General features: G+C 41.7%; 1 protein-coding gene across 1 annotated transcript in view; it reads right to left on the bottom strand.

Annotated features, from left to right (window-relative positions):
• Positions 1-25,002, bottom strand: part of adgra1b (adhesion G protein-coupled receptor A1b) — a 173,498-nt gene that overhangs the window by 137,565 nt on the left and 10,931 nt on the right. Inside the window, exons 2-6 of the mRNA XM_084376205.1 lie at positions 18,469-18,540; positions 5,575-5,646; positions 3,398-3,469; positions 2,711-2,782; positions 2,249-2,412 (exon numbers count right to left, since the gene is read on the bottom strand). Coding sequence (XP_084232331.1) covers positions 2,249-2,412; positions 2,711-2,782; positions 3,398-3,469; positions 5,575-5,646; positions 18,469-18,540 — 452 coding nt within the window. The remainder of the gene's footprint in view (positions 1-2,248; positions 2,413-2,710; positions 2,783-3,397; positions 3,470-5,574; positions 5,647-18,468; positions 18,541-25,002) is intronic.

Below are 25,002 nucleotides of genomic sequence, written 5' to 3'. Positions count from 1 at the left end.
TCTTTAATAAAAGATGTTGGGTAGATATCATAGGCATTAGCAAACCAACACAGTACGTGTAAGCAGGCACTCAGTAGAGTTAGAGCACCGGACCCAGGTGCTATGTTATGCTGAGCTTATTACTTCCTTGGTGGAGGTAATATATAGTTCAGATCAGTGTGTTTAACTATATACCTTTAAATTTTATAGGGACAACTGCAAATAAACAAGTTTCCTGACTTTCACGTATCTCTGCAAATCAACCACAAGTTGTCTACCAAGAAGTCGTTGCACTCTGTTCAGCTGTTCCAAGGATTTCAACTCGCAACTTCTGCAACACCCCTAGCTTTAAAGCCTACTGCTGCCCCTAACACAGGTGGTACATAATAGGGCAAAGACTGTATTATGAGACATTTTTTTGCCCAGAGCGTTTCTCGCTGTCAATTTTGTACTAAATTATCACCTGATATTAGGCTTGTCAAACAGTTCACAGCAGGTGGAGAGATAACAGCAGAGAGGGAAACCTATTATCAGAATAGATCCACTTAATCATGTTCTCATTGTGCTACCCACTTGAAAATACAATGTTGGTGAAATTTAACTGTTTCTTGCTGATGAGAAGTCTCAGGAGGCGTTTTTAAAGTGCATAGATATGCCTTATCTTGTAGAGATCTTTTAGTCAGAACTCAGCAAAATATCCATCTGAAGAAACCATTCATTCTTGCCTTGAGGCCTGAAACATTTGCTCTTTTAAAAAAAGGAGACATCTCCTCGGATATAGCGGTTAGAGGCTTGATGATTTTAAATGTTCCTCACTTGGACACAAAATCGAGGGATGCACTGATATTCTTGCATGCAAATGGACATTTGAGGAGTTTTCTTTTGTAGAACAAGTCTTACATTTTAGGGAAACTGAGTCACATCATGTGGTATTTCAAAATGTCTCTTGAGTAAACAGAAGCAGACAGCACACAGTGTTATTCTCTCAGAGAAAAAGAATCAATTTCACTACCTCTTGCTCTCTTCAAAAGTAGTTTAAGGAATTTAATCCCCTCAGGAGTTGTAATTTTGCAACCTATTTATCTTCAGCAATCAAGAAAATTCGAGAGCCTCTCTTGTGAATGTGCCTCCTAAAAGAAAGTAAACTTTTTAAGCATTTCCTATCCGACTGTCTGGAAGACAGTAGATTTCAGAGCTCGGAGACCTGCTGGTTTTCACTCGGCCTTCTTCTCAAGGACTGGTTTACACCTGGGATGCCAGGTGCAGGCAATTAATGAACTAATTAACAGCAGTGCTAATTACCAGTAGAATTATTTGGGGACTAGGATATCATGCTTTATGCTACAAATTCAGTTTGTTGCAGAAAAGATAAAATACTATGACTGAAACAAGTCCAGTTGCCGAGGATATAGCACTTTGAATTACCATGACCTGGACGGCTGAGGACCTTCATCACCATGTAACTATGACTATAATCTTTGTTAGTGAGAACAGGAACAAAAAAACAAAAAACACCAAATGACATTACATTTCATCGCAACCAGATAGTTTCTACATATATCTAACATTTATGGGTAAAAAGGCTAACCATGCAGCTGTATTTGTCTAGCTAGTGACTAGTGCCTGGTAGTTAAATTAGCAACAAAATGTTATGTGTTGTTATGTTATTTTCTTTCTTACTAGTCTATATTAGTGATATGACACTGTGTTTGAACTACATGCTACAAGTATCAGCATATATTAAACATTAGCTGGCTTTTTTCATTGTAAGCTAAAAGGCCAACCCATCAGCTATTGTTGTCTAGCTAATGCACAAGCTAGTACTAGCTGGTTAAGTTAGCAACAAAATACAGCAGCAGTGTTATTGAGGCAACTAATGTGTGTTGATTATTTTTCTCCACATTGTGTATTAGTAATATGAGACTGTGTTTTGAGATTCATGCTACACATATCTGCATATATTAAACATTAGCTAAATGGTGATGATTTTAGCTTTGCTACTTGGCCTCTTTAGGAAAAGGGTAAACGACCGCTATTGTTGTTTTGCCAATGTGCAAGCTAGTGCTAGCTAGTTTTACCAACAACAAAATATCACACATTGAACACTGTCAATCTTTTTTATATTCTTTTAAACACTTTTACTGTGTTTTATTTTACTGCTTTCTTTAAATTTCACTCCATGTTGCTTAGCCTACATTCACATCAATTCATGAGTTAATAAACATCACCCAGTCTATGCAAACCTCACACCATTATCGTGGGTACTCACCACATCTGAGCTGCTGTTCACGCAGGTTGCGAAACTCCAGTCCGTGGAGGTGGGTGGGGAACACACACACCGTGTCGTTGCCAATCCTCACGGAGTTGCTGCGAGCCCAGAGGAGCAGCCACTTAAGCTGACAGTCACAGAACAAAGTCTCAGTGCTGAAGTGCCTGGTGGGAAAACCAGCAAGCGGTTAAATCCTGTGTGCTTGTGCTTGTGTTTCTGGGTTTAAGTGTCCACTCTGAACTTCATTCATCCAATATGCGTTTGTCACAGCAGACATTTTGACATGTCATAACATGAAAAACACAGGTGTTGTTAATACAATTAACGATGATTTCATTTGCTTAAGTGTGCCACTTCAAGGGCAGTGTGACTCACTGGTGTGTGTGTGTGTGTGTGTGTGTGTGTGTGTGTGTGTGTGTGTGTGTGTGTGCGCATGTGTGTGCGTGTATGTGTTTGCCTTACAGCACTCTGAGAGCCACCAGGTGTGTAAAGAGTCCCATGGTCAGAGTGGAGAAGATGTTCCCTGACAAATTCCTGTTTGTGGAAAAAAAAGAAAACAGGTCAGTCTTCACATGAACTTCATCAATAATGTGTTTTGATTAAAGGGTCACATGAAGGTGTGTTTACAAGTCTTGGAGAGTAAGACTGCAAATGTGAAAAAGTAGTATAAAGCCTTTTGTGGCTCAGGAGGAAGCTGCGATGATCTGGTAAAGTGCCTTCAGTTATGTCACTCAGTGGCTAAGTTGCACTGTGGGTAATGTAGTCACCAGGTTTTGAAAAGGTCCACTCGTCTGATATTGCACCCCTATAACACTGTTGGACTCAGAGATATCACCTTTTTTTATTCCACGTATTCTTCCTTTTCAAAACCTGCCACCTACATTACCCACAATGCAATGTAGCACACTGAGTGACATCACTTGAGGCGATTTATAAGATTACATGCATACTTTCTCTGGAGCCACAAAAGGCTTTATAGTGTTTTTTTTTTACAGTTGTGCATTAGTCCTCCTGAAGACCTGTTAACAAACTTTCATGTGTAAAATTGGTGGAGTTACCCTTTAATCCATGTCAAACACCATATCCTGTAGAGTGCACATTAAGTATAAAGCAGTGCAACGCATGTTTTCAATTTAGGGGGTTACTCACAATTTTGAGAGGCTGCCCAGATCGAGAAACATTTCCGGGGAGAGACAGCCAATCCTGTTGTTGGACAGGTCCCTATAAGGACAAAAAGGGGGAAAACAAAGAGGTTCCTTCAGGTCTTCAGGTCTGTGTTAGTATCTGTTTCCATGCATGCTTGCCTTCTTAACACATGGACAACCTAAACAGCTGTGAAAGCATGTGTTCATAACATGTTCATTCATCTATTCAAGGTCCTGGAATATAAGTCCTGACCTTCTGTGACCTTTTACTCTCTATATAACCATCGCTGGCACACACTGCGCATACACACACACATGCAAATGCAATGGGCTTCCGTATGCGAGTGGCTGTGCGCTGTCGCGTCCATGGCTCTGTGCCCTCGCACTCTGTAATTAAAGAGCTGCTTTGCTGGAGCAGCTGTGGGAAAATAAGCAGAGCACTCGAGTAATCACCAGTTGGGGAGCACTTAAATTAGCACTCTGCTGCTCCCCGAGCTTGGCGCACACGCGCCCCGAATCAGCGTGGCTAACTCACCGCTTGCATCCCTGCCAGCCCAGATCCCACTAACTATCAGGCTGCAATCATGTCACTCACTCTGGAGCCTATATGTAGAAAGCCAGGATGAGAGTAATCGTCGAGAAAATTACTCAAGTAGAAGAAACCAAAAACAGAAGAAAAACCTAGAACTTTACTTTTGTCTACGGCCAAAATCATTACTTCGTCTTTTCACATCGCAAACAAGGTTGAAGACATTTCAAGTTTTATGGAACCTTGAAAGTCCACGTTTGTTATAAAACACTGAAGGATTAAAGAAGCTTGAATCCAAAAGGCAGTACTGTAAACCTGCCTTTTGGAGTTACTTACAGTTTAAAAGATAATTTTTGAAAGAAGAAAAGATGCTAAATTCATTTTTACACATTTTTATGTGCAAACAAAAACAAAAACAAAAAGCATCCTTGCTCAATTCAATACACTTCAGATGTTGCTGTTGGAGCCACTGTTACTTGGCTTTGGTGTGACCAGTAGCTCATGAGTCACATGACAGACGAACGAAAGGTTTGTCATTAACCTTACTGTATTTACCTGTAGGAAAAGGTAAAGTGGTCCATTGTATCATACGACTGTCCCTGCAGTTAGACAGGAAAGGTAAAAGAAACATTTGTTATGTAACCTGCCAGATTTCTTTAACCTTTGACCTCTAAAAGAACGACTGTGAGAGAAGCAAACTAAAGATTTGTAGAAAGCCTCACCTCCCTGCTAGATCAGATTTTAAGAACCACATTAAAGTGTCTATTGAAGTTGTTTTATCAGTTTCTGCATTACGTTTGTATTATCACTGATCTTGTCTCAGGTTTTTGAATATGTTGTGTCTGTCACTCAGCAAAAGGTCTGCCAGAGACCTGAACAGCTCAAAGCTGCTGAAATAAACAGTCCATGAACATTCTTGTCTATAATTAATCTCTCCTGAAATTAGTACATTTTTTTTTTTTACATTTTTTAACATAAACATTTTTAAACAACATTGCAAAACCCACAGTCAGCTATTCCTGGTCCTTGTGGCTGTGGCAGCAGCAAACACGCCAGGTAATTAGCTCTAGTGGTATCGCTAGCTCATCTAACCCCCATGGTCTCATGACCCTCGCCTTGCAGGTTGTAGCAGTCCATTGAGTCTCCCTATGTTGGCTTGAGTTAGCAGACTGTGGCTACATTTTGCTGTGTAACCGACTGTCGAATCGTTTATGTCTTCAAAGCCACTGACTCAAGAATGTTGGGAAATGCAAGGGAATTTAAAGTGCCTTTAGCAAAGGTTACATAAACCCCTTTCACACTGGACAAAAATCCACTAACAGAAAGTGAAAGACAAATGCTCTCCCTTTCCTTAACACCTCCTGCTGATGTGCCCGCAAGAGTTTCTCTTGCAGACTGCGGTCACACCTAGCAGACCCCACTAGTGAATGTGTATATATTAATACGAAGCTTAAAAAGGGCTCTGTGCCCTCACTTGGCATTGCCTCAGAAAGGACTCAAATAGTACTTTCATCACTTTTGCCTTAGTTGAACGTTTCAATCCTCTCCTCACTCTGTATTTTAGACAATCCCACCCGTTGTCTCTTAAAAAACCAGAGAACTTGTCCCCGTGTCCCCTGGAGAAGGCTATTACAAGGCTTCATCATACTTACAGTCTCCTCAGAGCCAGCAGACCACGGAAGGCCCCGGGCGCCACTGTACTTATCAAATTATTCTTCAGGTCCCTGGAGAAGAGAGAGAGAGAAAGAGTCAGAGCACATTTAAATCAGTGCTCTATCTATCTATCTATCTATCTATCTATCTATCTATCTATCTATCTATCTATCTATCTATCTACTGTATCTAGGCATTACTTTTGCTGCTTGCTGACTGTACGAACCAAGGCCTTCCAAGAAAACATGATTAATTCAAAACATACATGAGGATGTTTTTTTGTCATTCACACAGTACAGTGCAGTTCACACAGTAATGGTTTGCTATCAGTTGGGAATAAAGGAAAGAACTCTAAAGAACTTTCTAATTAAAATATCACTTTTTCTCTAGTTGAGAAATACTGGTGCCATTCATTAAAGAGTTAACCTGCACCTGTTAGCTGGGCTGCAAATACCCTGCATGCTTCAGACCAACACCACATCCAGCCAACGGGCAAAAACACATATGTTGCGGTTTCAGCCAGGCGCTCCTTGTCCACCCCCACCCTCACCGCCCACCCCAAAACCTCTGACGCTACTAAAAATGGATCTCAGAAAAATCTCCTCTCTGGTTTGTCTCTGTGGGCCAAAGAAAACTTCCTGAAATTGTGTCCCTGGTTTCCTTTAACTTTGGACTGTATGTCCAGTCAGTGTGATGAGAATGAGAAGAAGGGCAGTGCCTTTTCTTCCAAATGCGAGACACAATGTAGCTCAACTTGGAGTGAAACTTCTTTTTATGAAATAACAGTCACACAGGGCAGAGGAGGGCCAGCCAAAAGAAACAAAACAAGACCAGTGGGACTGTGAAAGGCAAGAGTGTCCCAAAGTGAAAATAAAAGTCATGCTAGAACTCTCTTTATTCGACACTTGGGACAGTTTGGTAGCAGAACGCTCCATTTTACCTAATCAAAGCTCATCATACTACATTTAGTACACAATGAAAGATTTATAGGAGCCATACTGTCATGCAGATTTTCTCTAGAGACAGGAAGCATAACTTACTGCTGGATGTACCGTATGAAAAGCCTCAACAGTGGTTGGTTTACAGTTACTGATGCTAATTTGGTGGATCTAAAGCATTAGTTACACATACAGAGGACAGGCCATCATTAGCGGCAGAAAAATGACTCTCATCTGGGGTTAATGATCTGTATCCTGTGTTAACTGTTCAGCCCATGGTTAAAACACACTCTGTCTGCACCATTAGGACTCCCAAAGAAACCTCCAACCAGGTTGAGTAGAAAGAAAGGATGCGTAAATGCACATCCTGTGTTCATTTTTCACATTTATCATTCAAAAAAAAGGTGCGACATGCCTTTTTTCTTCAAATGGTGTATGAATGAATTCATGCACTTGGTATGACCTCAACACCTGAACGCACCTGCTTTCTATTCCTGCTGACTTTACACACTCAGAATTCCTAATGAGACCTGCCGTAGACAGGATCGGTCATTCACACAGCAAGGTGTAGCACGCCTTAGGAAGAGCACTGAACTCGCCTTCCTGACAGGCTAACCTCCCGGTCCGGTCGGGTCGCCCGACGGCTAGCTCTAATCTCCGCTCTCATCCCAAGTTGTCTTTGATCATGTACAATACGCTGCAAAAGAGCGGGTGGAGGGTGCAGGTCAAAAGGTCACCCGTCGTGCTTGCAGCACCTCCTTTTATCCTGAACTGTCTTGCAGCTCACTGCTCTGCCGTCCCTGAATTTGCTGAATATCCAGAACTTTACACGTTTTCAATCTATAATGTATATAACGATATAAAGTGGACTATCATACAAAAATCAATAAACAGAACATTCAATTTGAAATATTAAAAACGGGATATTTCAAATAGAGGTTTTGAATTGCAAGTTTGAATCATTGGGATTCACAGATGTACATCTGAATACTCTCTGAATGCTTTCATATACTGCTGTCATAACATTCACTAACAAATATCCGTGAATATAATTCTCATCATTATTTTGTCGTCCTGTTATCCAAAGAGGTTTACCTTAAGTGTCACCTGTAGCCTTGGTTGTTTTACTGGCTCCCTGTATCAGGTCATTTTTAAAGCCACATAAAACACACGATGGCATCGCGGGCGCAACAACGACCTTTTATAGTCATCAGACCTGAGCCAACAAGTATCTCCAAATAAACATTATAAATCATGGTTGTGCATTATAAAATTCAGATGTTCCAGACGGGTGGGGTACGCCGCATAATACAAAGGACTGGGTGCCAAAAAGTTTCAACAATCACAGGAAACTATCTGAAAGTTGATTTAGCATCCTTCTCTGCATCCTTTTCCGTGATGGACTGTCTGGCATAATCTGTAATGTCCTCATCTGCTATTCTAAACAGGATAAAACAAACTGTGATAATTATTTACAGTGCATACATCAAATTGTGAAGTTTGTATTGGAATCCAGCTCTGAGGTGCATCAGAGGCCACACTGTCACTATGTTGGGGAATATGTGCTGGTGTTTTATGTGGAGCCCCGACAGAATTATAAAAATAAAGTCTCCTTAAGTGTTCTCAACGATTTCTAACTATTCAACTAACCCATGTGCAACACTGCCTTTGCATTTAGAAATGAGCAGCATGCACACAAACAAGATCTGAGCCATGACTTTCCAACATGTCTGGCATTTGAATCAACATGTTTTCTCAGTCCACACATAAACCAGCTTTGCATCAAAACAGTCTAAGTACATATTGAAACTACTTTTAGAGAATACCCCGTAAACAGGTCTGCAGTTTTTTATTTAAAAAAGAAAAAAATTAATTAAGAGAAGAAAAGAAGTTGTCAGGCTAGATTTAAACCTGGCCAATATTTCACTGCATATCATACTGAGGTGTTTTATGTGAGTGAAAGTGTAAAATACCCCATGTCATTATTGTCTTATGGAGTGAGCCATCTTCCTTTCTGTTTCAGCGACTAACTAGGAGGGTCGCCACTACGTGCAAGGAAAGGACCATGTGACCAACACAACAGGCATCAATTGCTGCTTGTATTTTGGCCCAGTTCCAATACACCTCCGTGGCCCTACCGCTTAGCCGTACCACTCCATTTTGTGTCTCCTGGTAGAGTGTTCTGATTCTTATAGAGATAGAGGGCTAAGCTGAAGTGTTAGGACTAGATGGCCAAGCATAAAACAATCGGCACCAGATTGCCGATGACACATTTTGAAGTATTGCAATGTTGCATCCTCCCCCCTTTGATGGCATATGATGCCTAGCCTACAAGCACCGCTAACCTTGCCTTTTATTTGATGACTTGGTTGATAGCATGAGTTTCTGAGTGAATTGCGAGCGTCTATGCTTTTCTATCCACATCGGATACAGTAAAAGGCATTTTGGTAATACCAAGACTGCCACAGTAAGAAATCAAAACAGCGGAGGACAGCATATTGGAAATGTCTGGTCGTCCATCAACTGATGCATATGAGGGTTTCAATATAACTCTGTTCTGAGGGGCAAGTGATTACTTTGAAAAAAGGGGTAGGGGTAAAACCTGGAAATGGGATTAGGCCTTTAAAACTGCACATTTTACTTTGCATGAGGAAAAAGTGCTTAAAACATGTCTTTTTTTTGAGAAAATGGATATGTTTGCAACCCACATGTGATCCTCTTAAAAAGGCCCATCATGGCCCACGTTTGGAGCGAGTCACCAGTTGGGAAACACTGAGGAACTAAGCATTTGCATACTGTAGATTCTCAGATAAAATCCAGCTCTCAAATACAGGCCACAAAAATAAAAATACTGCCTTTATAATTATGATGCTTGCATATGCATAAGATAAAGCTTGCATTGTAAATTCAGCATAATTTACATTTCCACATCATTATTTCCACAACAGGGCAACGACCTACTCACCACAAATCTGTTGGTCTTTTTATCAGAAATATGCTACTATTCTCAATGTGATTATTTAGTTGTACTTTAACATGATGCTGTGTGTACACACTTCCTGTGTAGAGTTTTACACTATAAAGGCCTTCCAGGAAAGACAGGAAATCAGACTTCTACATACAGTATATATAAAAACAGAACAGGGGAAATAAAGTCCTAGCTCTGAAAAAAGAAGATCTCTCTCTTCAGTTGAGGTAAACAAAAGGCCTGACCACTATTTTGACAATTTATGGTACACACACACACACACACACACACACACACACACACACACACACACACAAATACAAACAAATGATAGGTACCTTTGGGGAGACTTGCCCCACATCTCCACTATAGATACAGCTGGAACAGCTCAAATGAGATGAATGTTTAAACAATAACCGTTTTCTACTCCCCCGGCCCGGCATGTTTGAAGAGCAGGAGCAGCCCTCAGTATAAACTCCAACATTTGTGGTTAATGTTTGAAAAGCTACTGAAGTGCTTCCCAATTAATTTAAACTGCTCTGTATATCTTAGCCTGCTCGATTTCTCCCGAGCCATGTGACCCCGAGGACATCTGCCTGCTCACTATGTGACACTAATGGGCAGATTCCTGCCTGAATCTCGATGATTACCACATCACACAGTCACACTGATAGGGAGGTGCACGCGCGAACACACATACACACACGTTCACTGTGAGTAGAAGTGCAGACACTAACACAGACCAGACCACACACATGCTCCAGGCGCAGCCTCCAGACAGAGCTCTTCTTTCTCTATGAACAGTATTTAATCATGCAGACTCTCATTAAATAGATCACAATGTTGATGTTATTATCAAAATACCATCAGATCCACAAAAGGTCAAATTCTACATGAAGTACAGAAGCAAATAAAAGTGCTGCGGCCACTTGGGCACTCATCCAAATGGAAAGTGATGCAGCATGATGTATTCCATTGTATGCACACTTAATGAAATGAGACGATGACACACATTCATTAGTATAACTTGCATCATTTTTCTCAGTGGCATGTTGGTGTCTGGAGCCGGGATGTGTGTACGTAAAGGCACCTTGTTTCCAGTAAACAAGAAGAATCCCGAATGTATCAGAGGGCTAATAATCAGGTCAGAGCAGCGAGGACACACACTCTCACATAAATACACACACATACACATGCATTATGAAAATAATCAGTAGTTGCAGCCTGAGTGGAGGTTGCAAAATAAAGACGGACACAGTAGACAGTGTATCAGCCAGAGTTAGGTGTTTTTCACATGCAGCACTGCCCAGTCACCAGTGAAAAATCTTGGCATTTTATGTTTCTGCAAATCAAACCACAGATATGTTCATAGTCTTGGTTGGGATGATAGACAATGCCACTGTCCACCGCTGATGGCTGACAGTGGTCGACTTCCCTGCATCATAACAACGTGATTTAAAAGGCCCCCCACCAGAGAGAGCACAAAAGGTAGTGTGTCCCCTCAGAGAGGCTGTAAGCCAGGAGTTGTTGTTCAATGTTGATCCATCCCCACCTCTGATCCATCCCATTCACTTTACAGGCCTGCCTCTATGCCTCTATCTCCAGGTATGAAAAATAACCATACAAAGGGGTGCCAGCCGACTCCAAAAGGCCCGAAACATGCTCCTAAACACTTTCTGGAGGAACCATTATGGCCCTGACAACTCCCAAACGGAACGTCTGATCGAATCGCAACCATGATCCCTCTTATGGTTTTCGCAGGCGCTGAACATGCCAGATTTGTCCCAGAGTCTCCGTTCCAAAGTTACAGATCACCGTAAGCCCAACTCCTGGTTTGGACCACCTCCGGTTCTTGGATGGATTCAGGACCATGCCCAATCGACCCAGAGCCCTCCAAATACCCTAGAACCAAAGGTTCAGGTACATACCGCCTTCCGTACTGACTTTATTTAGTTTTTTCATGAGCACTGTTGTCACAACATAAAATTGACAATTGAACCAAAAGAAAGGTAAAGTTGCCACATAAAGACATGTAAAGTGGTTTGCAGAAATATAAGTCATTCTGTTTGTGTTGTGAAGCTCATTCCATACTTTACCTTCTCTCATCATCCCTTTAACAAATGAACTGGCTCTGTCATTAACAAGCTTTAGTGTGAGCTTTATTGGCAGCAGCCCTGATGCTAATGCGTAATCTGTTTATTAAAACTATTTATTCACATGTTAAATATTCATGGGTCAGTTTGCAGATGCTTTGAGGGAAGGCCTGGCCACACACTGAATTATACCACTCATCAAGACTGATAACCACCAACTGGACTGTAAATAAATAAGTGTTGAAAGCTCACTGAGGAGGGGGAAAAGGTGGACAGTCAGACAGTTCAGTCCAATTAAACAGACTGAGTGTGTACGCACTGTGACAGGCGTGTAGCTACCGCTGCCAAAGCATCAAACGGACGTTTCTCTGTGTGTGTTTGCATTATGGAGATATTTCATACAGTAAGTACAACAGGACCGGGGGGGATAAATTAATAATTCAACCGTCTTGGCTAAGACATACATCACAGTCAAATTGCCTATTTAAAGCAGTCAACACTCATCAATGTAGAGCTGGTAATATTCAGCATACATGTTTTTTTCAGTGTATATACACATATAATCGCACAGTTTTTAAAGAAAGGATGTGAGTCCCTGCCACTTAAACGTTTGCGCAGTCTGAACCCAGTCGAGGCAGTGATTAACATTTCTCAAACACTGCTGGAGTGCAATTTATTCCTAGTAGGTGGATGAGCAGTGCTTATGGGGTATTTGCTGTGATTTTCTCAGATTTCTCCGCTGCCTTAGAGGAACAGAAAGGAGTAAAGAAAAAAAAGCCTTTTGCTTATGTAAGGACACCTTCATTTCAGCCTACACTCCAAATTAATACAGGCACATGAAACCAACAGAAGCAATGTTATAGCAGATGGAGGAAAAAGCTCGGAAAAAACCTGAACTGTGAAAAAGATACTTTCTTGGTTAACAGCTCAGCAACTGTATCCTATTTGGGAGCTACTGTTCTCATCGGTATGAGATATTTCTATCGGAGCAAAGCACAAGTTCAAGGAGAGTGTGAAGCAAATTCTTTCAAGGGAACTTTCTGATGCAAGGCCCTCTTGCTCTCTTGTTATTTTTCAAGCATAGCATAACACGACAAAACAAGAAATAACTGCCAATACTCCCCAAGCTGGAAATAAATATTACAAATGTTACTAATAGATTATCAGCATTCCAGCATCCATCTGCCGCTTTTTTATTTGTTGAAGACAATATCAAAGATAATCTTAACAGTCCCCGGGTGAAACACAGGAGAGACAGAAGAAGAATCTGTCCTCGCTTTCTCTCCAAACTTGGTCGGTTACACCCATGGTGCTCACATGTTTCGCCTCAACTGTGACCCAGCAACGGTCCCCTGTAAAATAACAATAAAAGCATTCATATTTCAAGACTGTGCTTTGATCCATTTAAGGCGTCATCTTTCTTCATGTCCTCTCTTAGGTAAACAGAAAAGGAAATAGACATACTTTCAGACACTCAAGGAAAATCTGGAAAATGTAGACTACCACTGCAATATGTCACCACTGGATTGACAGCTACTTAAAAGAGTAGCTGTGACATTAGCTAGACACGCATTAGGGTCCAAAAGTCAGAGAGACCACAGCTTCTATTTTGCATTTGATTCAAATGTAACAAATGCAAAAAGGAAAATAATAAATACAATATCATTTTAACAGTACATGTGTTAAAAGTTAACATGTACATGTACATGCAAATCCAGCTTCTTGTGAAGTCACAGACTGCTTGGATTTCTCAGTCATCAAGTGCCCCCATGAATGTTCAGTGGGGTTGAGGTCAGGGGACTGTGGAGAAAAGGTCCATGACAGTCAGGACTCCTCGTTCTGCTCTGGTCTTCAAGTAGTTCTTGCAAAGCTCTGAGGTGTGTTTGGGGTCTACTGAGCTCAGGATTTTGAACCCAATTGTTTTTTTCTGCAGATGAATTGACTGTACTATGTGACATGTGTGTTTATGTCTATCAGTAAATAGGGAAATATGGTCCATAAGTATTAAAGCAAACATTTTTTTTTTTATAATCAGGAAGCTGAATTAGGAGCACGTTATTTTTCATCATGGCATAAGAATATTGACAAAGTGACAAACTAATCTTAGATTGAGTGATCTTCTGCTTTAATCAAGCATTATCGATTCCACCGAGTCAAGAACACTCTCATTGTTTCTGCTGTCCCTGTTAATAACCTCTGACCTTTGACCCACTGTGGATAACCTCAGGGTCAGTTAGTTTTATGATCATGTGATCATTGAGTGTCTCTCTCTCAGAGCCTGGACTTCACCCTGTCCGTCATACATTCTTATGCACAACCAGCCGGAGGATGTGTCCTTCAGCGGCGTGCCACGCCCTCATCAATCACCCCCCAAGGAGACACGTTCACGAGGAGGACTGACTAAACGTCGCCTTCACGATGGGGACAACAGGAGTCGCAAAACTTTTTAAAGGACGCCTCCTTGCACGTCTGACGTCTACTTTTCAGAATGAGCAATTGCAGATGCCATTCTGAATTCTGATACTGTCTCTGCTCCGAGCCGACGTCCACTCAGTCTATTCAGCCTGCCTCCAAATTCCTCCGGCTAGACACATAACGTTTGGTCAAACAGACAAAAAAAAAATAGAGCAGCTGCTCTCAATAAAAAACATTTAGACAGTCTGCTAAGAATAAAGCTGCTGTCACATCCACAGCCATAACAATAAAAGTAACAACTACTGTAAAGACACACAATAGGCCTGAAGCCCAAATGAGTGTGCTTATTTCAAGAGCAGTGACTACATCTAACAATCTTACAACACTTTTACCTTATTGTTATATCAATATATGATGCTGAGCTATAGTTGTTAAGTGAGTGTAACACTAAAATCAATTGTCTGTTTAATTTAATCCTCAATTTTTTTTTTATCCTAAGTGAAAATGTGCAGCACTTCTTCACTCCTACATGATATGGATCATGCAGATCTTATTTTGCTGCACGAAATGTATATTTTCAATCCAATATATCCATCAAAAGCATTATCACACACCAGTGTCAAATCAGACGCAGCGCCGTAGGTGTGAAAACTGAAAAAATATGCCAGCCTCATCCGTTTCACACAGATTCTTCACACACTGAGAGCTCCTGCGGTGGGAACCCATGATGAAACGGCAAAAGCTAGATTCAGTGTCCTGCCCAGAGAACAGTGATGGGCTTTGTTCCTGCTTCGCTCCCATGGGACCCAGTTTGGCTGATGGTAATGGGCTTGAGTCCATATGGGGGGGGGGGGGGGATCCAGGCCATCATCCAACATACAGGGATCCATTAAGAGGACACTATCTGGGCTGAAGAGGCAAATCCCATTAAAAGCGCTTTCCTTGGCAGATTAATAAAGTTGCTGATGCGCATTTGCGCTTGACTTGAATGCCATGATGATGGTGGCAGTATTAGGGTGGAGCGCACAGTGAGGTGACAACAGGCAAAAAAAACCCACACACACATTTTCTCACTTACACCCAGTGTTATCTAGCCATGCAGATAGTTTTGGTATAATGTGAACAGGTTTTCATGCATCTGTCTCTGAGGTTTCTGCCTCAACCTCAGTTACAATCAGTGGAAGTGTAATTGCATTTGTGGCACTCACAGCAGTAACAAATTAGAGCTATAGGGAAACTCTGCTGAATTTACACATAAAGGTCAGTTAACTCGGCACTAGGAGTACTGCTCAGCCTGTGAAGACTCTTTTAAAGTGTCTTTGTGGCTCTTTAGGGAGTTCTTTAAATTCTGTGTAACAATTATCCACAATTTGATTCATACCTTGTTTTTTTGTCTGTTTTTTCTGTTTCTTTTCGGGTTGAAACAGAGAAATATCTCTGTGTTTTATTCACTCAGCTACCGTGCAGCAAAAGGTCTTTAAAGTTATATGAGAATAGAATGCCAGAAAAACATTTAATAAACATGGGGCATGGAGTTTAAAAGATACGGGCATCCTCCAGACAGGAAGGTCTCAAGTAAATACATAAGTTGTTGGTTGCATTGTGGGCATTGTAGGTTCCAGCATTTTTGGCGTCCCTCTTTCGAGATACAATCGTCACCATTCTTTTTTTGTAACCTGTGTGTCGTCAGTAATGATTTTATAAAAATATAACAGGTAATTGTTGGAGTGCCCCCTTTAAAAGAAACGATGCTACAAATAATAATCTACAGAACTAGCAATGGAGAGTTTTCCCTGGAGCTACTTTCTGCCAAAAAAATAGTTCTGGAGGAGCATCTTGCTGTTGAATTTTCATCCATACTTGCAGTGTAGCTCTAGAGCTGTCAATACTAGTTTGTGAGTTGATCTGTCCACCACAGTACAGTCTCAGCAAGTCTTAGATTATTGATGTATTGATAGATACATGCTATGTGCACGTATTAATGGTTGCCAGAAAAGGAATCCAATTGACTTCTGTGACTTTTTCTTTACCCCTTGTAGATTTGAGGGAAATATGTAAAACTGGATGGAATGATTATCATGACATTAAGTGTAGACATTTATGCTTGACTCAGGATGAACTGTAATAACTTTAACCTTTCATCCAGTACCATCAGCACATTTTTTGTCAAATACTGTATAGGGCCAGATAGCAGAATTGTACCGGACACGTTCATCCGGCCCACTTAATGCTTGAACCTCCCAAGTGCCATCATTCCATGCGGTGTGTGGGCCGGATGAACGTATGGTATGGGCCAGATCTGGGGCACAACAATGATCAACCAATGTTTTTTTCTGGGTCAATACCAATACAGATCATTAGTAATCGAGGCCAATAACTAATATCTGTAACCCATATACATTGAGAGTAATAACTTACTACAATTTACTGCAGTACTGTACTTCTGAACAATTTTGGGGCACTTCACTTGAGTGTTTCCATTTTCTGCTACTTTATACTTCCACTCCACTACATTTATTTGATAACATCAGTTATTAGTTAATGTGCAGATTCAGATTATTCAGTGCTGATAGACGATTACTCCTGACACCTCACCAATCAGATAGTGCTGTGAGCGGGACATTGAGCGAGAACGCAAAGTGGTGACTACAGACAGAGAATGAATGCTGCATCAGAGCCATTTTTACATTAATTATTTTTTATCAGCAGTCTGAAACTGTATACAGTGATACCGATAAGCAGAAAACTGCTGAATATCGGTCCCGATGATTTCCCAGGTCAATGATCGGTCTGTCTCCTGTTGAATATTTGGTTTCTTACTAAGTAACTTCAAAAAGAGCACTCACCTGCACTGTTCTTTAACTGCTTTCAAGCACATGTTAGCATGCTAAAAGGCTAAACAAAAAATGGTGAAGATGGTAAATAATATACCTGCTCAAAGCATGTTAGCATGCTTATGATAGCATTTAGATCAAAGCACCTCTGTGCCTGCTAGCACGGCTGTAGATTCTTCTTTAAAAGTAACTTTTAAACACCCTAAGAATTAAAATAGACAAGAAAAATACAGGAAAAACAAACTGAAAACTGAAAAAAATGATTTGTATGTCTAGACACAACCAGTGGTACAGTACAAGTAGACTGATCGGGTAATTCGGGCAAACTGGCTCTTTTTTTGTTGTTGTTTATTTTAAAAAACTTTTTCTAGGATCACCATATTTCCATTTCTGCCCCAAAAAGCTCCACAGCTGCAGCATGAGTGGTGCAAACGCACACATACGCGTTATTAAGCCTGTCAATCAGCCGCCAATTCACCACAACAGTCAGTCAGGCAGCCGGGCAGGCAGGCAGTCAGTCGGCTGGGCCAGACGAGGGAACAGCTGGCTGCCACTTTCAACTCACTGAGGCTACCTGGCTTGGCATCAGCTGCTAGCAACAGACATATCTCTGCCAAATGCTGCATGTGGCAGGACGGATGGACAGGCTGTACCCAGAGAGTGAGGTGAAGGAAGGGATAGGGCACGCAAACTGCTGCTCCGAGAGGTCAGCCTCGACAAAAACCTTTGGCTGAGTGTCCTTAAAAGCCTCGCAATCATCTCTCCATCGCTCTGGAGCTGGAGGGAAGAGGAGGAGAAAGGTTTAATGGCACTAATAAGCCCCCGGGAGACAGGTGACATCATCCTGTAGGTCGACCTGCGACACAGCCACCCAAAAAGACGCGTCGAGAAGGGTAGAATTATTCCACTGACATTATTCCAGTCTGAATTTAACTGTCAAGTACTGAGGGAGACGGGAGGGCAACTGACTGTAATAATATTCAAAGCCGCGTGTGTGTGTGCGCGCGTGTGTGTGTGTTAGAGCTTAATACGTGTGCCTAGTGAGAGTGTGCGTGCATACATCTGAGAATGACTGACTGAAGGGGAGAGAGTTATCAAGCCGTCCTCTCAGCGTGATTTCAGCCCAGCTCTGATTTCCCCATCATCAGCCCAATGTCAGTGTCACCATCAGGTAGAAAAGCAGTGATCGCCGCGCTGGGCGGAGGTGAAAGCAATCAATAGGTGACATCAGGGGGCAGGCGGTAAGAGCCGGGGGTGGCCGTCGCGGAGCTCATCATCAGGCTGCACGCATACGGCCCTCGGGGACGTCGCACACGATGTGGGGCTCATCCACGTGGACTCGGCGCAGTCACTCCATCTGTCAGGGCCCCCCTGATCTCGCACTGCATTAGGCCTTTATATGACGCTATATATCATCCATTTTAAGACATTTAGTGTGGCAAGTGAGGTTAAGCACAAGGGCTGAAAGGTGAAAACCATTGGCGAACCTCCTGCAGGGTAAACCCCCCGACAAGGACCTCCTAATACCTGCCATGGCCCCATTTTGCCTTTTACCTGCTATGGAGCGACACGGCGCCTGTGATGACAGCCATTAGGACTCTGGGGAGGACAAAACAGCAAAGAGAGCCTGATTTAAAGTACTCACAGTTTTTCCAGGGCAGCCAAGCCATAGAAGGAGCCATTCCTCAGCAGGGAGATCTTGTTGTTGCTCAGGTTTCTGTAAAGATATAGGAGGTGAGGCGAGGTGAGTGGTACATTTTTGCGAATTTCACACAAAGTAGAGCTGCAGGAAATTACTTATTCAAATGGCTGATAAATTGTTTATCCTCTGACTGTCAATATGTTGGCGAGAGATAAGGATTCATGTCTGATGAGATTGCGGCTGTAAATTACTCATCCCGGCCACGTCTCTGTCTTGTTTATGGCCGTTTGTGGTTACGACGGGTAATGATCCAGCCCGCCCCCGTCCTCCACTCCTCCATGTCAAAATATCGGCCTAATAGAAAAGCTTCAAGAAATGCCGATTCAGCACAATTCAATCATCCATTGGTCACATTACAACAGCAAACAAATCAATGAAAGGCACCACAGGGATCTTTAAGTGACGGATTAATATTCAGAGGCGACACAGCGCCTCCATTCGGATTATTCCAGCGACAGTCGTCACTCTGTTTCCTTGTTTTTGTTTTGTTTTTCTGTTTTTTTTCCTCAAGATGAATTATGTCTGTGCTGAACGGCGAAATGAGAAACTATATGTTCTTCAAGTGATGCATTTGTCTGGCAAGACAAGAAAAGCAGCGCTTGGCAGGACTTCCAGCCGAGTGTGTTACTGGCGGGCACAAACACACACACAATCTTGTCACATTATTCAACATGCTGGGCCTTGGGACTTGAGCTTTCCCTCAAACCTTAACACAGCAGAGTGAAAACACAGGCAGGAATGCATCACACAAACACACGCACCTACACTTATATTACTACACTTCTGAGGTCTTACTGTTGACTGGATATTTTTCCCCTAACCTCTACTAATGTCATCAGCAGAGCTATATGGATAATTTAAACCTTTAACCTCACCTGAATCTTGTAGCAATGACAAACCACACTAAAACACACACACACACACACACACACACACACACACACACTCCAGCACATACTGTACAGTAAAGTCTGGTGTTGTGTTCGAAAAACTCCCACTGTAACTTGTTAGACCACAGACAGTCTGTGTTACCTGCTGAGACATTCCCGACACGGGATCAAGTCTACTCGACCAGCCAGCTAATAACTTCCTCCGTGTTTGTATGGTACAACATGGCCGCACTCAGACATGTGCACCTTAGAGCCAGTTACTGCTGGAAACACAGTGATACAGGACAGTACAGGTAGTGCAGTGCACCACAGGAGGATTAAGAGATTGTTTTGTGTGGTTAAAGACAGGGGAAGTCAGGTTTGAGCAAACTTTTCCAGCAGTCTCAAATAGAATACATAAGGGAAATAGTACAAAATATGAAATTAAATAAAGTGGAAACAAGAAATAGAGTGAAACTATAAATCACTCTTGGTTTAAAGGTCCTTACATATCTTTTATATATCAGTCTTTCACTCGGGTGATGGAGTCCTCCATTAACACAATATTTCATGCCAAACTTAGACCATTTCCCTTGAGAGATTTCTGTCTGGGCTGTTTTGTCTGCACTCTTCTCATGGGGCTCAGTTAGAAATAGCGAATGTCACGTACTTCTTTGTGTTTAGAATGTTTGTTTCAGTCAAAATGTGACGACAGTTGTGAGCTCGCTTTATTCTCACTTATTTTGTATGGAAACAATGGATCAGCTAACTCTGAGTAATGTGAAAAAGGAACGCTTGTAGAGACAAACCCACAGAGAATTATAGCCCATCTGATTCTGCGGTTCCCATCAGTTTATGAAGCGTTTTAGTGCCTCTCTACACATTTCTTACTTTTACAATCAGCAACTTTACTGTTTTTTGTTACCAAAACACTTTTATCGGCACAGCAGGCAGTTCTTTACAGCAAAAAGCTATACAAACCCACTGTACTTGGCCGTTAGCTACTAACTGATCAACCTATTGGAGCATTTAGCAGGCGAATGCTTGGTGGAGACTGAGGGTACGTTCCTAAATCCAATCTGCCGCTCTACGCTAAAATGAGAGTGTGGCTGTTCAAAGTAGTAGAGCGTGAGCTTTCTTTATGATTGAATGAACAGGTTGACGGCGAGAGAATAGATAAAATCAATATGCATTATAATACAAAATGTAGGGCCTCTTGTGCAAGAGCTTGTCTGTAATGATATAAGATGCCTACATTTTAGAAAAGCAGGCTACTAGCTAGCAGTTAGCTGCCATTATACACACAGTGTTCATTCCTCTGCTCCTGTTTGTTGGATTGTTTCAGCTCCTTCACCCATCAGTCCACAGTTGCCACAGTGCATTAAGCTAGGACTGCTTTTGGTGCTGTTCAGAATAACCATATGGTCTAACGCTCGGAGCGACCACATAACCACAAAGTGCCTAAAAACAGAACTAAAAAGGAGAGTTGAGGAAAGTCTCCTTTAATTCAGTGAAACCAAATCTAATATCAAACGACAGCTCTGTATCACTATAAATGTTAAACCACCCATAGCTGCTCAACCATAATTTTAGCTTACCAGATCTAGGATCCTAATCACTCATGGATACCAGCCACCTAAATATGCCTGATTTTTATTTATTTTTTTATCAAGATCCATGATTGATCCCTGAGAAATGAACAAAATTGTCAAAACTTGCTCTCTGATTGTTAAAGAAAGAGAGAAAATATTCCTGGATCCATCCCTTTATCTCGATCCGCACCAAAAGCTCATGGGCTCTATTCTGGGCTGAGACTCGTCCTCCGTGCAAGTTTGGCGGAAATCCATGCGATAGCTTTCATGTAATCGTGCCGAAAAACCAACCAACCAACAAACGGACACAAGTGAAAACACAACCTCTAGTAAAAAGGCACTAATGCTTTATAGACTGAGGGGACCTGGCAGAGCCAGAAAGGCTATAATTATCGGGGGGTTTGTCACTACAGGCAACCCCTTTCACATTACTCCGAGTTAACTGATCCATTGTTTACATACAAATGTGTGAGAATTACGCAGCCTCACACCTGTCACCACATTTTGACTAAAAAACAGCCCCTATTTCTCTCTCTAATATATTATGAAGATAGTTCATCTTTTTCATGTCAGACAGTTGGAAGGAGCATTGGTAGGAGCAGCAGGAGGAACAGTAGCATCCATTTTGAACGTGTATTACAATATTTGTAATTTCACAGATTTCACCAGAACTCCTGGTAGCTACAGTCCAATATCTGTCGGTCTTTGCTTAGTTGCTTAGATCTTCTTAAATCTTGCTTTTCCTCTCTTCCTCATACGCTCATACACTTTCACACACACATCATTTCATAGAGTTGTAAGCTTCAGTACAACAGGGCAAGCTACTAATGATTTATATTGCGCTTATTCTACAGCCCAGATTCGCATCAGTTTAAATACACCTTGGACGGCGTTTCTGGATTACATATCTGCTAAAATATCGATTGCTCCAGCCAGCTCTTAAATCATCCACTGCAGGGCTGCTCTGTGTCTGTGACGCTCTGGATTTGCGCATGTGATCTTCTGGCAAGAGCCCTTCTTTGCATGTGTGATGCTGCGTATCTCCTGTCAGCATGTGACCACACACACACACACACACACACACACACACACACACACACAGACACACACACTCCTCCACAAGGTCAGATCCCTCCCTCGCCCTCCTCTCCACCACCCTCCCATCTTCTTTTAACAAGGTTCTGGGTGGAGATGTGTAATTGGGATGTGTCACCGGTCTCTCCTGTGACGACAGCGTGCTCGTTATGGCTGCAGGAAACGTATACTCAATTTTAACCCCAGGATTAAGCAGTGGGATCCCACAATGCATTGTGCTGAACAGGCAAATTGCTGGCCAAACTGCTGGGGGAACAGAGGGGAAGTGTGTACACTGAAAATGTCACGGTGAAGACTCACACCCTGCACAAACAGACTTAAACTACAGCAGAACTAAATGCTTGGTCACAAGTATGAGAGAAAGAAAGTATGACAACAAGAGACAATAAGAAATACTCTGAAACATTTGTAAACAAAGCGTTCATTTTTCATTCGTGCCAGTTTATTTTGTTACTCAGTCCAACAAGCTTGCTTACGCATATTCTTTGGGGAAAGTACCCTTCTCTCCCCAGAGTGATAACAGTTGTCTTAGCAGGAAAAGCAGGATAGAAGATAGGAAGTCCCCTCTCAGCCAAAGGCCAGGATGGACACAAACGTGTGTCAGCAAATTCATGTCAACATCCAACATTGTATTTACATTTGGGGTCTGGGAATATCACGTCTCAACTATTTCAGAATTAAACATAGTTACAAGGAACTACTGGCAGGACAAGATCTGCAGCCGCCTAAACAAGAGCTTGGCCTAGTTACTGTTTCTGCACCCTTTAAGCTGCCAACACAGGCAGATATACCACTTAAAAACTGCAGTCATTCCTTCATTCCAAGCAGGTTGCTGGGGATCATATCAGCAGAAATGACAATTGTAGCCAGGATATTTCAGCTTTAGCTAACGTAAGGTAATGCTAAAGCCAAAATGCCATGAGTATGTTAAAAAAATCCATCTTTAGCTGACTTGAAAAATTCAACACACCTGCCAGTTGATTCATATAGAAGACATGGATCTGAAGCAAAACCACATACTAGCAATAATAAGCTAATAACATACTGCTTGCATTTGTAAATAATGCTAGGTTACTACTGCAAGTCAGCCTAGTAAGCTAGTCATCCAGACATGCTAATGTTTGCAAACACAAACACTCTTTAATCCATTCTGTCCCCACGTTACTTAATAAAGACAACCCAAACAAAGTCAACTCATTAGATACCCATGAATGCTATTATTACAGCCCAGTGTACACAATTCAGCTTGACAGGACCGCCGTGGCTAGCTGCAGTCGCTATTGGACAACCTCTCTGTAGGGGGCGGGGTTTAGCAAACAGAAATCAAATATTCGGGAGCTCGCAAAATAACTCTATTTTCCCACAAATCAATGTGAATACCTAAGCTGTGTGGGAATAGACCATAAGATTTACAGGCAGCCATTAAGGGAGGCAAAAGTGTGTACACAACTATTCATATGGATTTTTATTGTTGTTGATCCAGACATCAATATCCTGCTGGGCTTCTGTCAGTTTGGATTCATTCTGACACAAAGCTCTCAGAGAGCAGTAAATTGAAGCAGATATAAGTCAGCATGGAGTCAACTGGACACGGTGAGAAACTATTTGGAAGATTGAACGGGTCAATTTCACAGTATTTCACACACAGATTTATTGAAATATAACCAAAGCTCTCATAATAGTTTGAGTTTTAGAGGCCCGCTGTGTTTTTCTTTTATTTCCAGGGCCTTATTCCATGACAGCTATCACCTCAAGTTCTGAAGAGCTGCAGCAGCTCTTTTTTCAAAGCCACATATGGATGAAGTGGTGAAGTGAAGGTAGTCAACACTGAGATCATGGGATACCAACACTGTCACTGTGTTTTGTCCCACATCTCCCTTCTGTTCCCCAGACCGCTACACCTCCCCGTGCGGACGGACGTCCCACTCAGGGACAGGCAGCCTCTGTTTGTGCAAACTCAAGCGTGTCCTGTGCTGTGCTTTGCTGCAAGTATGTCTGTGTGTTTGTGTGTGTGCGTCTGCTCGCCGACCTCTGCATGCCTATCTCTGGCTTCTGCGTAGTGTCCAGGAAATCACAGGAAAAACAGAATTGAACATTATGTAAACAGCCCATGACAAACTTCTGGAGCGTCCGTCCAACTCTCTATTTACATTATCAATTATGTTCTTTGCGGATAAGCTGCTTTCAATGAGGGAGGAGTGCACAGATTCAGTATTGTCTCTGTGGGCCGCAGCAAATGGTGTATGTCATTGCCTACTGTGTTCCAGTGCCAGCTACAGCCAGACTTAGAGAGCGTTCCTACTAAATGTTTGACCCCAAGATCTTATGTTGTAAATGTTGCACTTTCACCATTCTTTAATATGGCCTAGAGCAGTTTTTGTGTAAATTTGACTTTTTCTGCACTCAAAATTATAAGGTTGCAAAGTTTAGGTAGTTGGATAGTTTATAACTAATAATCTTAACCTCCCATTTAAGTAAATCAATATATTCAAATGTCTTTTTAGACTTTAAAGGTGCACTGTGTCGCTTTTGCAAACAAATTTTAATCAGAAGAGAACAATCTTAATTGATTTTTTTCATGCATAAACAAACTAAACAATCAACTGTCTTCATTTTCATGCCTGAACAAACAAACTGTCCTCAAAGGACAACACAATTTCATACTGTTTTACTTTGTTTATATTTAGCAGACCCTGCCAGCTTTCTAGCTTCAAACAGTGTTCTGGGGACCTTATCGTCCTCTGAGAACAGCTTGTTTGTTCAGTTATGGAAAATATAATTATTTCTCAGTTTTTGTTATTAGCTTATCAATTTTATATGAATTTCTGAATTTTTTTAGCAAAACTACATAATCCACTTTTAATGAATGTGAAGACTCTTTCCAAGAAATGTAATAATTCATTATTGTTTTAAATGTTAAA

The sequence above is a fragment of the Pagrus pagrus genome (assembly GCF_965226575.1).
Source record: "Pagrus pagrus genome assembly, chromosome: 15".
Lineage (NCBI taxonomy): Eukaryota > Metazoa > Chordata > Actinopteri > Spariformes > Sparidae > Pagrus > Pagrus pagrus.
The sequence above is the reverse complement of the archived record's forward strand: the minus strand, read 5'-3'. Positions and strand labels throughout refer to the sequence as shown.